Below are 16,627 nucleotides of genomic sequence, written 5' to 3'. Positions count from 1 at the left end.
TGGGGGTTGGGGGACGGACAATGAAGCTTGGAAATATAAGACTTTTTCCATTTTTCTTCATTTTCTCAATTGAGATTGTCTTTGAATATCCCTTCAAGGAATAAGGGAAAATGAGATAAAAGACCATTTTTATGGTACAAGAATGCCAAGTGGTGCTTACCTGTCAGCAGGGATCCCAAGTCAGTAGGCAGACACTGCCGGTTACAGAGCCGGTGGCCATCAGCAAAGCACTGGCATTTTTTTCTTCAGCAGGGATTTGGACACTTCACAGAGGATGTTGAAAATCAGGACAGCAAGCCCTAGTTACTAAGCACAGTCAGATTTCAGGAGTCTAGAAATGCAGTAGTTATCAAAGTCTGTGTTCTGGGGAGCCCAGCTGACCCCTCAACCATGCAAGTTCTCCTAAGAATCACATTTCACTCTACCATGACACCTTCCCTAGCCCCGCCCCCAAGCCCCTGACACCAGCCAGATTAACCAGTCCTTGTACTTGACCTCTGTTTGTAATGCCTGCTTCCTTTTCCTTTGGTTTGCTGCTAAGTGAGCTCCAATTCCAGCCTTAGCCCTTCCACCCCTCCCTTGCAACATCCCATCCTGTACACAGATTCTAACAGGTGAATCCGGCCCTCCCCCACACCCCCTTAAACCCCCCATCCCCGCTCTCTCCCCTGCTGAAAAGCTATTCCAGTATGTCCCACATAAAAACATACTTCTTGATAAGGCCAGTTCATAGACAGGCACTGATCCTCTCTCCTATCTTTTGGGGAGCTGAACTATTCCTACTGCTCTGTCCACCTACCTGCCTACTATGCAGGGGTTGACATCCACAGGGTAACACACCAAACAGCACATGTGCCATTCCCAACTCCTCGCCTTCACCCCAGCCTTGTCCCCTGCCATCCCTGATAACCATTGTCATCTGCTCTGAAGGCATCGCCAACTGGCGTGTTTTCCAAGAATCCCAACCATCCTTCCTACCACCCCACGTGGAATTGGTCACCTCTCCTTTGCTGATATGCTACTGTACGTACCTGCAATTGGGGTGTCTATGATAAAATACGGTGACCAAAAGCAACTTGGCGAGAAAAGAGTTAATTTCATCTTATACTTCCAGTGGCAGGGAAGTGGGGCAGTAACTCAAGCTGGGCAGAAACCTGGAGGCAGGACTCAAGATGAGGCTGTTGAGGAACAGTGCTGACTGGCTTGTCTCCCTGTCTTTCACAGCCTGCTTTCTTACTCCATCAAGGACCAGAGACTTAGGGGTAGCCCCGCTCCCAGTGAGCTAGGGTCCTCCCACATCAATTATAAATCAATAAAAAGACCCACAGGGCCTTCTTATAGGCCAGTCTGGTATAGACATTTTTCTCAGTTGAGGTGCTCTCTTCCCAAATGTCAGAGAGGTTTAGTCTGGAGCCCTAAGTCCTTCTGTGGTTTCCCAAAGACATATGTCATATCAGCTGAAATGTAACTGTTGGGCCAAGACCATGGGGCTGTATTACCAGTTAGCCTTACTGAGCCAACTTACATGTCCGAGGGTGAGAAATGTCATTCCATGGTTGGGATTGATAACAGAGGTCACTGGGTCAGTGAGATTCAGGTTCAAACCCTGGCTCCACAAGCTTTTGTAAACTTCGGCAGAAATTAATGCTTAATCTTGAACTCCATAGGTTTATGTGAAAAGCAAATTACATAGGTTTGTGTGATGAATTTGACATCACACTTGGACAAAGTAAGCCTCTGTTAATGTCACTAGCTCTAGTCGCTTCTGGGACAGCTGTGCCTAAGGAAAATTCAGGTCCCACATGCCCATCTAACTGTTTTCCAAATGTATTTCTCTGGCATAATTGCTTCTGATGCATTACAAATTAAGTTGCTGTCTCCAGAATATCATAATGGTTCCAGTGTGACTTTTCCAAGACAATCAGCCCAGGTTTTCCACAAAATCGGACTTAGCAAAATAGACTATGAAGGAAAAAACAAAAACTGTGTAGAAATGTTTTGCTTACTCTCTGTTTGAATGTATCTGTGTCTGTTTTTGTCTGTGTTTATGTGTTTGTGTTTGTGTGTCTGTTTGTGTTTGTATATGACTGTGTGTCTGTATGTGTTTGTATATGACTCTGTGTGTGTCTGTGTTTGTATATGACTGTGTGTGTCTGTTTGTGTTTGTATATGAATGTGTGTGTCTGTGTTTGTATATGACTGTTTTATCTGTTTGTGTTTGTATATGACTGCGTTTGTCTGTTTGTGTTTGTATATGAATGTGTGTGTCTGTACGTGTTTGTATGTATGTATCTGTGTGTGTGCCATTCTGTGCCTCTGTGTATGTCTGTGTGTCTCTATGCCTGTGTGTGTTTGTGTGTATGTCATGTCAGTTGGGTGTGGGTCTGTCTGTGTCTGTGCATGTGTGTCTCTGTGTGTGTTTGTGTGTGTCTCTCTCTTTCTATGTGTATGGGTTTGTATGCCTATGTGCATATCTGTGTATCTGTATGTCTCTGTTTCTATGTGTGTATCTGTGTCTGTTTCTGTGTGTTCGTATATGTGTCTATGTGTGCCTGTGTCTGTGTGTCTTTGTGTATGTGTGTTTGTGTATGTGTCTATGTGTCTGTGTATATGTCTTTGTGTATGTGCCTATATGTGTGTGTTTATATGTGTGTGCCTGTATGTGTGTCTAGGTGTGTGTTTATATGTGTCTATGTTTCTGTGTGCATATATCTGTGTGTGTGTGTATGCCTTCTATGTGTGTCTGTGTGTATGTGTATGTATGTATGTGCATGTGTGTCTGTGTGTATGTATATGTATGTGTATGTGTGTCTGTCTGTGTGAGTATGTATATGTATGTGTATGTGTGTCTGTATATGTATGTGTGTTTGTGTATGTATGTGTCTCTGTGTATGTGTATGTATGTGTATGTCTGTTTCTGTGAGTGTTTGTGTGTGTGTGTGTGTATGTGATGTGGGGCACGCATGTCATGGTGTGCATGTGGAGCTCAGAGGACAGCTTTCCACTCTGTTATCTCCTCCACTGTGGAATCCAGTGGTGCACTTCAGGTCCTCAGGTTTGCACTTCTACCCATCTCCCTTGTCTGGGTGGGTTCTTTGTTTATGTGTTCCAGTGCTGAGGTTCAAACCCCGACCTTCTACCACTGACGCACATCCCCACTCCTAGACCCACATCTTGCAGAAGACACAGAGGTGTCAGGTTTGAGTGAGCTAGTGTTGTGAGTAGGATGTGAATGGGCTTTGTGAGTACCGTGTTACAAAGTCTCACTCACCGTGCAGTCTGCTCTCCAGTCAGCTTTCCCTAATAAGTCTGATTACTTTCAGTGCACAGTTTTCTAGAACGGGAGGACTTTCAAGAAGGCATGCTGGATCTCTCCTTACATCACATCCCCTTTATATAACAAGCCCCTTCAAGAACTTAAAAGCTAGCCAGAAAGAGGATATGGTTGTGAATGAGTGTGGTCTAAGTATTACTGGGCTAACGCTAAGACAGAAAGGTCTAGGGGGAAGTCATCTCAGGGGGGGTTTTACTGGTGACATCTTAAGCATTGTAGAATCGGATTTGGTTTTTCTGTTAAGGCCATTTCATGTGACAGCTCATGTGGGAAGGTCTCCCTTTCATCATTCCTGAGAGCTTATGTAAGTTCCTGAAACACCCACCACTTTTTGCTTACTTATTTTTTTGGATTGTATTTGAGCAGAAGGAATCTTGCCTGTGTATGTAAGTTTCTGTCCTGCCCCTTTGCCTCTGAAGAGCCTCATTCTTGGGAAGCTTTAGATGTGTGTAGTAAAGAGGGGTTGGTAACAGCGTTCTCCACAGCTGACATGCAGGGTCCACTCCGCAACTCACCAGAAACCGCTTTTTAAAACAACGATTTACCCAGATGAGCACCTGATGAAATCAGGTTAGCGATGCTTTGGAAACGGTGAGCTTCCTGGTCTCTCAGTTCCTCACCCAAGCATTCCCTTTGGTTGTTGCCTTTTGTACGCTGGCTACTCTCTGAATGACATCGTGAGTGTTCCAGGTCACACCCGCAGTCTAGGCAGCTGGCAGCAGAGCCATGCATCATGGCTCTGGATTCCTGGGGTAGACAGCCTAGCAATTATTCAAGTAAGGCATAGAACTTTCCTGGCCCAGCCGTGGGCCCATATAAAACGTTTGCACTTCACTTTGTATAGTGTATGATTATTTATTTAAGTGGCTTCTTGGACAGGAGAAAGCAATTTTATAGCTGATTTTTTTTTCTCATCACAGAGATAACTAAAAGTACACAGAAGGCACATGGGACAAAATACTGTCCCCTGTAAACCACCACCCAAAGAGAAGCGGCAATGTGTCCCTTGGGGATTTGTGCATTCATGTGTGTGCAGTGCTTTGAAGCCTGTGAGGGTTCCTTATAATACCTACAGGAGATGGTAACCCAGGAACCTCCCTATAATTAATGGCCCAGCTTTAACAATTCTGTCGCTCGCTTGGGCTAACTCCTCTGGCTCCAGATGCTCTCCCTGTGACACAACGTCATGTATCTGTGTGTACCCGACAGCGGGAGCTTAGAAGCTGACTCTTTTCTCTCAAAGTTATTATCACTACACGGGAGGTGGGTCATTTCAAAGTGGTGGAAAATGCTCAGAAGCATATAGAATAGAATATCATCCCTCATAATTCCACTGTCCAGAGTGCCGTGGACACCACCAAGAAACGTTTCGTGAATGATTAACATGATCGTGTTGTATGCTAACGTATGCAATAGCTCTGACACCACTGTCATACCCTAAAGTCAGCAACTCCTCAGAACCATCATATAGGTAGTCCGTGCTTTTTCCAGCTAGCTTTTATTATGTGATTAATCTGTGGTCGCTGTTGGGAAGTTATAAAATGAACTAAGAACATCCGTCGGTCCTCCACACTGAGAGAGAGAGAGAGAGAGAGAGAGAGAGAGAGAGAGAGAGTGTGTGTGTGTGTGTGTGTGTGTGTGTGTGTGTGTGTTTCATCTGTGTCTGTGGTTCTCTGAGTACAGATGCCACAGATCAAGCCACCTGTGACCAGAACACACACAGGTCCTCTGCAAGAGCAGTAAGTCCTCTTACCCACTGAGCCATTCTTCCAGCCCCATAGCCTTGAACTCTCCTGGACACTGTATGTTATGGCTGCTATAAATTGTCTGCCTTTTTTGACACACACTGTATGTAGCTCGCTCTCTGATTCCACAATTCTGTTTGATGTCATAGAATTGTGTTCTTAGGATTTCCTTGATCTCTGAAAATGCTGAATATCTGATCGTAAAGCTTTCTAACGCTTTCTTTTTTATTATTATCTTTAATCTCTTTTAACAGCCCAGTCGTTATCCCACTTGAGGTCTGCCCTCCGACTATTCCTCATCCCATACCTCCTCCCCCATCTCTAAGAAGATGTCCCCACACTCTCATACCCTGCCATGCCTCCCTCTCCCTGGGGCCTTAAGTCTCTCCAGGGTTAGGTGCGTCTTCTCTCACTGAGGCCACACCAGGCATCCTCTGCCGTATATCTGTCAGGGGCCTCGTAAGAGCTGGTGTGCGCTGCCTGGTTGGCGCTCAGTGCCTGAGAGATCTCAGGGGTCTGGGTCAGTTGGGATGCTGGTCTTCCTATGGGGTCGCCCTCCTCAGCTTCTTACTGCCTTTCCCTAATTCAACCACAGGGCTCCCTGACTAAAGCCCATCAATGAAGACTCAGTTTCTCTTCTGTGCTCAGTATGGTGGGACAGCAGCTCAGGGGTTATGTAGTACTTGCTGCTGTTAAGCAAGAGGAGACAGCAGGGGTTTTGCTCACAGGAGTCAGCCCGTCCACAGCTGGTCACAGAGGCTGCCTGCCATGTTTACCTGAGAAAGTTAAGGAACTAGGGCCAGGGTGAAGTTGAGATCCTCCTAAATGTGTCAGCATACACGTGCTTTCTCCTCCCTTTTACTCACACATGCAACTGATGAGCCGTGCCTGGCTTTGGGTAACCGAACCTAAGCACACCTTAGAAAAGGACAGGCTTTTCTGTGACCACCCTTTGCCCCCGATGATGGCACGAAGACCTTTATCAGCAAGCTTCTAGAACCATAGCTGGGCAGGTTCTGAGCTATTCTAACCCGACGGTGCTGGCCTTAGACCACTTCCCAGGCACATGGCCCGCCACCTACTATCTTTGTCTTGCTCTCAGCACGTCCTTCCTCATCAGCTCTCCGGATCCCCTGGGTGGAAGTCCCATCTTTTGCTCTCCTAGCCAACTATAGGCTATCCGGCTCTTTATTTGACCAGGAGATGATGAAGAGCAATGTCTCACAGAATACTGAGTCACAACAAAGTCTGGACTGCAACCAGCTGTCTGGGTATAGAAACCAGCATTTGAATGCACAGTGAACAAAAGTATCCCCCAGCAATGCCTTGAGACTGGTGATGGACTCTGGAACTCAGGAATACATGTGTGTCTGTTTGAAGAGTTGGTTCCTGTGCATAGCTACCAGAAGTTTTCCTTTCCATGCCTACATGAGTAAGGAGAATTGTCTGTCTTGTGGTTTATTGTTGGTATCATGGCAGATGGCCACTTTTGTGTGCCACTGAAGAACCAGCATGAGGGGACAGTGGCCATTTGGGCCTCTCCTCAAGCGGCTCAAAGCTTTGTGGCATCTTTTGCACACATGTTCGTAGAGCTCTCTGTCACCGTGCAGTACTGGAGGCTGAGAGGCTGACGTGAGAGCCCTGAAGTGCTAGGAAGAGCTTTGCGTGCATGACCAAGAGTGGCCATGAGTCACTTTTACCTAACTGCATGAGGTCTCCGATTGTGGGAACAAAACCCAGCTCAGAAGAAGTCCAACAAAGAACTGACTTTCCTGACACTTCCTGTGCAGAGAATAAAAGATCCTTCTTTACATCCATCACGGCTGAAGGACCATGAATTGCCAAACCAGGAGCACAGGTCGTTAATCAGGTGTTGGCGGCAACCACAGATGTAGCCATGCTAACCGCACGGGGGAGAGGAGGTGGACTGTTCATGTCAGAGCTCAGCTCCTGTAGGCAGTGCACACATGCCTTCTGTGCAGCCCACCAGGAGACATCTAGGCGTCCATTGTAGGGCTGAGGCCTTGGTGCAGATGAATTTGCAGCTAATGCAGAACTCCAACAATGACCCTTTCATTCTGATTTATGTGCACTGTAGTGCGTCAGACATTTGCATTGCATAATCTAATTTGTCACCTTTTTTGGAATCTATCTTTCATCCTGATTGCACTCACTTCTTCTTCTTCCTCCCCCTCCTCCTCCCCCTCCTCCTCCCCTCCTCCTCCTCTTCCTTATTATTATGATTATTGGATATTTTATTTATTTACACTTCAAATGTTATCCCCTTTTCCAGTTTCCCTTCCACAACCCCCCCATCCCATCCCCTTCCCCCTGCCTCTATGAGGGTGTTCCCCACCCACTCGACCACTCCGTCCCTCCTCCCTGCCCTGCCATTCCCCTACACTGTGGCATCCAGCCTTCACAGGACCAAGGGCCTCCCCTCCCACTGATGCCCGACAATGCCATCCTCTGCTACCTATGCAGCTGGAGCCATGGGTCCCTCCATGTGTACTCTTTGCTTGGTGGTTTAGTCCCTGGAAGCTCTGGGGGTCTGGTTGGTTGATATTGTTGTTCTTCCTATGGAGTTGCAAACCCCTTCAGTCCTTTAACTCCTCCATTGGGATCCCTGTACTCAGTCTTGGCTGCAAGCATCCACATCTGTATATGTCAGGCTCTGGCAGAGCCTCTCAGGAGACAGCTATACCAGGTTCCTGTCAGTAAGCACTGCTTGGCGTCAGCAATAGTTTGGTGTCTGTGTATGGGATGGATCCCCAGGTGGGTCAGTCTCTGGATGGCCTTTCTTTCAGTCTCTGCCCCAACACTTTTCCCTGTATTTACTTTAGAAGGAGCAACTCTGGGTGCTGCTCACTTCTAAACCTTGCATTTGCACCCTATTGGCTCCCTGGTTATTTTCTTTTTTCTTTTTTTTTTAAAGCTTTTAAATGATTTGTTATATTTTGATTTTATGCGCATTGGTGTCTTGTATGTCTGTGTGAGGTGTCAGATTCCCTAGAACTGGGGTTCCAGACAGTTGGGAGCTGTAATGCCGGTGCTGGGAATCGAAACGGGATCCTCTGGAAGAACAGTCGGTGTTCTTCCCAACTGAGCTGTCTCTCCAGCCCCAGTTATTTTTCTTTTATGGTAAAACACAGACATAAAATTGGCCATCTTTGGGTGTGGGGTAAAAGTTAAATGTATCCACAGCACTGCAAATCCAATCTCACTGTTGATTTCTTGAGTATTCTCTTACTCCCCGACAGAAGCTTTGTAGCCATCAAACAGCGCCACCTCCTTCTCCTTCCCGGGGCCCTTGGAGCTCTGCTTTATGATGTGGCCTAATATAGGTGCCTCATCTAAATGGTATGAGGTGTATGGCTTGTTTTGCTTAGAGTAGTGTCTACAGGGCTCATCCACGGAGCAGCCTTCCTCTTTACGGCTGAGTAATATTCCTCTGCATGTCAGTATAACATTGTCCTTCTCCCTTCATCTGTCTATTCATATCTGGGTTGCTACCACTTCTTGACTGTTGTGACTAAATGTCACTGTGAATTTCATGTAAAATTTTGAAACTGCCTTCAAGAAGAAGCCAAGTTTAGAACAGAGAGATTGAAAGAAAGAGGCTCTTAACATCAAACTGAAGCTCCCGGAAGCCACGGCTCCCCCTTGCCTCACCTCTGGTGCTCTGGTGTGGCTCTCTCTTCAGGAGACCTGACAGACGTTAAGACGATTACAGGGTGACAGCCATCTGTATTGTTTCCTTCTTTCCTGATTGTTGACAGCTATAATCTAGGACCTCCAAAATGTGCTTTAAGTTGATAAATTTCTGTCCCACATATTAAACCTTAACCAAAAAAAAAAAAAAAAAAAAGAATTAGAATTAGCTTAGAGACTCAAAGGATTTAACTCTTGCAATCCCCAAGATCCTCAAATAAAACACGGCATATGGTTTTCCTTGGTTTTGTCAGAAACTACAGGAGCCTTCATATGTAGCCCACAGAGAGAGGAGGTCACTGCCAGCCAGGGAACTGTGAGGGAGCCAGTTAGTCTTTATAATATATCGCCTCCTGGGGTGTAGTAAACTGTGTGACTTACATTCTCAGTGACTCGAAGATCCTGAGCGTCTGTAGTGTTCTGCACATCCGGTTCCCCATTTAGGTTCCCAGTGACTTTTGCAGATCTCCACAGATCCCCTCACTTAAGTATTTCCTTTTCCCTCTCCGCCCAGCGTGGCCCCCAGGTTCCACCCCAGGTTGTAGGAGGTAAACTGCCTCCTCCTGGCTTCTGTTTGATTCTATAGGTACGACACAGGTGACAATACTGACAGCTTCATTACTGCATTCTTGTGACCTGAATTTATGTACCTGTTTAACACCGAAAAATAATAAGTATGCTAGACATTTATCCCCAGAAGAAATAATCGAGACCACAGCTTAGAAAATGCATTAAATTCTTATTCAGTCGATGTTACTCCCCCCATATTCACGGTGGGTTTCTTTTTTCTATTTCAAAATACATTACAAATAAAAAAATGAAATTACCATATCCAATTCACAATAACTATACTCACATTATTAGTTACTGGTTTGGGCTACAAGAATAAAAAATGTTATAGGAATGTTAATCACATGATGAGACTTTCAGTGTCCCAGGTGGAGGGTTTTTGAACCGTTTTCCAGGAGATGAGCTGGCTTCCTTTCCAGCTGAGGCGTACTTAATGGTGATAAATTATATGCTGTGCTGCAGACTCCTCTGTGGCTGAGCAAAAATATTTGTATATTTTTCATACCTTTTCAGCCTAATGGGGAGCAAAGCAAAATGCCCACTTTGATAATAAAGAGAGAGCAGCTCTCCAAACCCCAGGAAAAACGAGCTTGGGCTGGGTAATTAGAGCCATGGTTTCCAACCGAGGCTGCATAAAGGAATACCAGCCATTTTGAATACCAGTCACCCAAGTGAGAAATGGTGAAACTTACTGGGGAAATTAGCAGTGCACTAACCTGCAGTGGAAACACCAGAGAGAAAGTGAAGTGTGGGGGGTGGGTCACCATGTTGGAAGTGGCAGTTTTACCTTGAGACTTTATGAGGCTGCCACTGATGAGTAGGAAACAGCCTTTAGGGAAGCCTGTGGTGTGGCATCAGCAGCTCGGGGCAGAGTAGAATCCAGCAATATCTAGAATTCTCTAGAGAGAAGAGTTAAGGACAACAGACCATAATATAAAATCACAGGGAAGCTTCAGGGTTATCTCAAAACATTGATATATATGGATGGATGGGTGGGTGGATGGATGGATGGATGGATGGATGGATAGATGGATGGATTCATAGATGGATAGATAGATAGATAGATAGATAGATAGAGGAATAGATGGGTGGATGGATGGATGGATAAATTCATAGATACATAGATAGATACATAGATAGGTGGATAGATAGATAGATAGGTAGATAGGTGGATAGATAGATAGGTAAAAGGATAGATGGGCAGATGGATGGATGGATGAATTCATAGATAGATAGATACATAGATACATAGACAGATACATAGGTGGATAGATGGATAGATAGATCTGTATATATATAGATATAGACAAAACAGATATAGATATATCCCAGAAATCTGGCTTAGTTACATACACCAATGGGCATTGGTACCATATGAATGGCAAAATTTAGTGCTCAAAACAAAGGAGAGGAGTGATTTCCAAATTTACAAGGACTCTAAAGTACAAGTCAAGACCGTACATCACATAAAATAAACCAGTGTGGTACAGACCCGTTTCCCCAGCACTTGTGAAGCCAAAACCAGCGAATTTTCAGCTTGAGGTCATCGGGGTTATGTAACAAGACCCTGTCTCTAAACTAGATAGAGAAAGATAGAGGGATGCCGCTGATGTTGGGATGTATCCTATAAGGGATGTTGGGATGTATCCTATAAGGGATGCTGTGATGAGCTGCTCTATGACCCAAGGGGACTCTGACCGTATCACCTTCTGTCTTCAGGAATAGATAACCTCTATGAGAGGGCACTCCACATCCACAAACTCCTCCTGACCTTGCCCAGGTCAGTCCTTATAGTGATGAGGTACCTGTTCGCCTTCCTCAATCAGTAAGTACACCTCCATGTTCTGCCAAAATGCCCATCTGTATTCTGTCTGTGTTCTCGCATCCTATTGAATGTGTATTGAGTTCCATTCATCAGCAGAGTGGAAGGGAAAGTGATTGAGTGTAGACCGAGGGAACATTTTTTTCCCTCCAGAGATCAAGGTCTTTCTGTGATGCATGAATAGTCTACTCCAGAGAGAGAAACTGTGGCTGGCCATAAATGTAAAATATCCAAAATACTACTATAAATAACACTTTCTAGTGAAATATGTGTTTTTCCAACTTCTATCCAGAGCACGTGTCATAAGTGTTTTTTTCAAAATGATGTAAACCACCTTCTTCTAGGGAAAAAAAAAACTGTCATTTTTTTTTTTAAATGTTGTAGTCAGGGATGGAGGAGAATTGTAGGTGACTTAGACATCAATCCAAAGGTAGAATTTTCACAAACTCACTATAATGCGACATTGTCAAGAAGAAAATAGACACAATACAGTCTCTACCACGATACAACAGGAATTTTTTAAGATCACTACATCTTTTCAAAGGAACTCAGCTTTTGACAGGGCAACTTTGTTTCCAGTTATGTTGCTCACTGATGCAAGGGTTCCGTTGTAGACACATCTCTCCCATATCCTAGCTAAAAGTCTTCAGGCTTTGCCACCTTTCAGTTACCCAGGTAGAAGTTCATGGTTTTAGCCATTTGGACAGAAGTGCTACCTAAAAAGGCGTGACCTGTATCTGTATTAAATAGACGCTGTCCACTGCCACCTTTGACTCAGCCTGATCGCCCAGGCAGTTGTGCGAGCCGAAGAGCTCCATCTTTACTTGGGATGCGTGCTTCCCCTCCCCCAACTGATGTGTTGTTCTCACTGGGAGCCAGAGCCCACAAAGACCTAGGAAAGCAGCGTCCAAGCAAAACCATCACCGAAGCCTGAATGTAACACTCACCTGCCTGGGAAAGATGAGGGCCCCACCTCAGCCCAGGATGCTGGACACAGGAGTCCTGAAAAGAGAGATTAGCTGCTCTTTTCTGCTGCAAAACCAAAACCTAGAAATCATCTTTGTTTCAAAATCAACTTTATGTTCTTCAAGCCAGGAGAAAATAAAGACCTAGGAGGATTGAACCTGATCCTTCCCACTGAACCCAGGTGTGATCTTTGAAATTTGGACGATTTTTATTCTGAATCTCAACTTCTCCCCCACCCCACGTTTCAAAGTCATCTGTCTGCCACTCAGTCACCCCGTGGCATTGTGAAGCTTTTGGGGGGGCAGGGGATTGAGAAGTGGCAGAAGGGAGGGACATGTGGTAGCTGTGGAAAGCACTCTTTTCATTTTCCACACCCCCGACTATCTTATCTCCACTCAGGGCTAAAGGGCCACATCAGGCATCTACGCTCTGTGTCTGTCACCGCCTCACAAAGGCAGCTGAGGATTCTTTTTCCTTCCCCTTGTCTGCTCACCTACCGTTTACGTTTCCTTTTGTGGCTGACATTCTATACACTGAGAGATAACAGCTCAGAACTCTCCAAAGGATTGCAGATTCCCTATGCATTAGAGGCCAGGCATTAAAGAGCAGGCTCGCTCAGAGTCACCTGCGACGCGGTCTCATAAATATCTGTAATACTGAGTTTAGAAATTAGTAGCAGACAGCCAGGAATGATCCCAGAGCTTTCCCACCTTAAATGCAATAATAAGAGAATTAAGGGCTTCCTCCTTTGTCTCTGAGCGGTGTCTTTTGAGGCAAGGGTTGTCACCTAGTGGTGGTAAGCGCACAGCGGCAGGTTATTAACCTATATCTGTTCTTCACCTCCTCCAAGAAAAGATGTTTTGCTTTTATTCTTGTTTCTTTTCTCACAGTTTAAATTGCGTGTGTTGCGGGTGGGGGTGTAAAAACTAAGATAGTGTTGAATGGTAGGGCAGACTTAGAGCTATAACCCTAACTAAGGCTTTCTGGGAGTTGGCCCGAGCAGATTCACAGGTGCATTTATGATCCTCCATATTTACAAGTGGGGCTCATCTGCTTGGTCCTTATCTCCATTACGGTTGATGTTGTTTTAAACTCACGGCTTTAGGAAATGCCTCTCACTCACACGAAGAGGATGCATGTTCCTCTCGTGTCCTCTCTAGTTGAACATAGTCAGTCCTCTTGCTCTGGGGTTCGATGAGCCAGCTCTAAGTGGGATGGGCATCATGTTTTTCTCTAACGACAAAAGACAAAATTATTTAATCCATATTCTCAAAATATGAGGTCAGGGTGCTGGAGTGATGGCCACTGGTCAAGAGTGTGCACTTGTCTTCCGAAGGACGAGTTCAGATCTCAACGCCCCCCCTCAGATGGCTCACAACCACCTGTAACTCCAGCTCCAGGGGACCTGGCACCCTTGCTGTTCTCCACGGACACACACACACACAAACATGTGCACACATGCACACTGGTTTTTATAGTAAAATAAATTCAAATTATGGTCAGGTGGTGGTGAGGTTCACCTTGAATCCCAGCACTGTGGGGGCAGGCAGATCTCTGAGTTGAAGACCAGCATGGTCTACAGAGCCAGTTCTAGGACAGCCAGGGCTACCCAGAGAAACTGAGTTTCAGGGGGCGGGGAGATCCGGATACTTAGTATGCTGTGGAGCTTTGTTTCCCCAAACCCGTCCCTCACAAGTTCTTCCTCCCTCCCTTTTGCAGCCTCTCCCAGTACAGTGACGAGAACATGATGGACCCTTACAATCTGGCCATTTGCTTTGGCCCAACACTGATGCCAGTTCCGGAAATACAGGACCAAGTGTCTTGCCAGGCACACGTGAACGAGATCGTGAAGACGATCATCATTCATCACGAGACTATTTTCCCAGATGCGAAAGAACTGGATGGCCCTGTGTACGAGAAATGTATGGCCGGAGGCGACTACTGGTGAGTTCAAGAGCCCTCCCTCTGACATAGCTCCTGACTGAATCACAAAAGTGAGTTACCCAGGACCAGGGAGTTTAAAGTGCTTACTGCTGGACCCTGAGACCCTGAGTTCAGATCCCAGCATCCAGTAAACATTAGGTACAACAGCGTCTGCCTAAAATGGCATGTGCCTGCCTGGGACCCCAATGCCAAAGCAAGAGGATGCTAGCAGCTCGCTGGACATCCAGCCTCTGCAGACAGTGACCTCCAGGCTCAGTACATAAGGGAGGAACAATCCAGTAAGACATTGGTCTCGGGCTCTAACTTCTACATGCGCAGACATGAGTTAGTACATACATGCATACACCACACACAAACAAATAAATAAAATTAACTGCCCGTAAACTACAAAAGCTTCTAATTTTTAAAAAGGAAAGATAGAGGAAAGAAGAAAAAGTGAGCAAACATTTGAGGTAAGTTTAGAACAGTGACGTTCATGGTGATGAAGGATTCATTGTGAAGGCAAATTGTTCACAGCCTCTTTTCTAGATAACTCTGACCCCTCTGTAAACAAGAAGAGTTTTGCTTTTTAAGGGTTTGTTTATATCAGGGTGTGTGTCATACACTGCCAGCTGGTCCGTGTAGTGAGTTCCAGGGCTACCTGGAGAGATCTGTCTCAGAAAGACAGAGAAAAAGAGAGACAAAGAGAGAAGGAGAGATTAATTTTTACCACTATTCTAAAGAAAAGAAGACTAACCAAATTAACAGATTTCATTTCCATTCTTGGGTTTTATTTGAGTCCGGGTTTTGGATGGTCCAATGCTGGAGATCAAAAGCCTTGTGTGCTTGGCAAAGAGTCTGCCAATAAACTGTGTATCCCCAGCCTCACCAGAGAGCTTTGTTATCTGGTTATTATTAGACACGTTTCTTCTTTTTACAAGAGCTATGTCGATCAAATAGATTTTTTTATTCTTTTTTTCTAATTCATTTATTTATTTTATGTATGTGAGCACACTATAGCTGTCCTCAGACACACCAGAAGAGGACATCAGATCCCCATTATAGATGGTTGTGAGCCACGATGTAGTTGCTGGGACTTGAACTCAGGACCTCTGAAAGAGCAGTCAGTGCTCTTAGCCGCTGAGACATCTCTCCAGCCCTCCTCTTTTTCTTTTTCTTTTTTTTTTTATTTTCCCTTTTATAAGTAAATATGAAAGTAATCCAGGTCATTATGAGCAAATTTATATTAATATGTTTTAATACTAAAATTTTTTAACATAGCATCATTTCCCAGCCAAGTAAGACAACTGAGAGTCAATTGAGTAACCCTAAAAGACAGAAATCTAAAAATCTCTGTGCTCATTATTTGGTATGTGATATGTGCACTTCAGGCGTTTTTCCAGAAGTCATAAATAACAAAAGAAGTCTCAAATCGGTGAGGCCCTCTATTGTGTCAGCTAGTCAGGGCGCTCATCAGTCAGTGGTTTATGTATCATGAATATTCTTCAAAATAACTTTAGAGAGGTCAAGAGGTTAGCTTAGCATTAATATTATTTAATAGTACCTGGGAGCACCAGGCAGCTCAGTCTACTTTCTGTTGTTCTGACAGAATACTGACTGGATAATTTAGAAAGAGAAGACCTCCTCAGTTACAGATGCTGGAAGTTCTCCTATGAAGGCCTCCGGTAACGACCTTCCAGCTCCCTAACAAGGTCAGGGGTCAGTGATGAGAATAAGACACCGGTGTGCACACCCAGATCTCTGCAGTCCTCCTATGCTGAGGTCGCTCTAATTTCCTCACAGGGACTTGGGAATCCTAATTCCAACATGTGAATTTTTGCAAACCTAGCAAAGACATAACACCAGATCCATCTGATTCCAGAGCACATGCACCTTCCCAGTCCCGGTCTTGTGGGAGCAGGGTCTGAAGGGCCTTCAGTCTGCACCCTTCTCAGGAGACCGCTGAGACCATTCCCAGGCCGAGTAGATGTGGAGCAAGTACCTCAGAGACGTTTTTGAAAATACTTCCTTTCCCCCACTTACGTCATACACGGTGTGGTAGTTCAGAAACCTGGGTGTTGCTATTTCCACATGAACTGCTGTCAGAATTAGGAGCCAAGCATGCTCTCTTGCAGTTCTGGGCTGCAGCAGCGATGTTACACGGGAGATTCAATTCAGCAGTATTGACTTGAATATGTATGACAGGTACCAACTAAAGTCTTCCTCTGGGAGAGTAAGTGAATAAACTCAGTCATGCTGAGATGCATGACTTCATTTCACAGACATATTTACTTTAAATAACTTCATTTCACAGTCATATTTACTTTGAGGCCAGTGTCGGAGCTATGTAGGGCCGTGTAAGGAAAATCTGCCGTCGTCTTTGTTGTATCAAAGACAAAGTAGGCAGTGGTAGTGCACACCTTCAATCCCAACACTTGGGAGGCAGAGGCAGGCAGATCTGAGGTTCCTGGTTAGCCTGGTCTACAGACTGTGTTCTAGGATAGTCAGGGCTACACCAGAGAAACCCTGCCTTGAAAACAAACAACAACAACAACA

At 45.1% G+C, this 16,627-nt stretch overlaps 1 protein-coding gene across 2 annotated transcripts in view; it reads left to right on the top strand.

Moving 5' to 3' along the window:
* The window catches only part of Srgap1 (SLIT-ROBO Rho GTPase activating protein 1), a 264,594-nt gene that overhangs the window by 226,186 nt on the left and 21,781 nt on the right, over positions 1–16,627 (top strand). For both annotated transcript variants that reach the window (XM_008765403.4, NM_001191784.2), the window contains exons 16-17: positions 11,080–11,185; positions 13,868–14,092. In XM_008765403.4, coding sequence (XP_008763625.2) covers positions 11,080–11,185; positions 13,868–14,092 — 331 coding nt within the window. The remainder of the gene's footprint in view (positions 1–11,079; positions 11,186–13,867; positions 14,093–16,627) is intronic.

Source organism: Rattus norvegicus, chromosome 7, assembly GCF_036323735.1.
Source record: "Rattus norvegicus strain BN/NHsdMcwi chromosome 7, GRCr8, whole genome shotgun sequence".
NCBI classification, from domain to species: Eukaryota; Metazoa; Chordata; class Mammalia; order Rodentia; family Muridae; genus Rattus; species Rattus norvegicus.
Note: the sequence above shows the minus strand (reverse complement) of the source record. Positions and strands in the feature narration are given on the sequence as shown.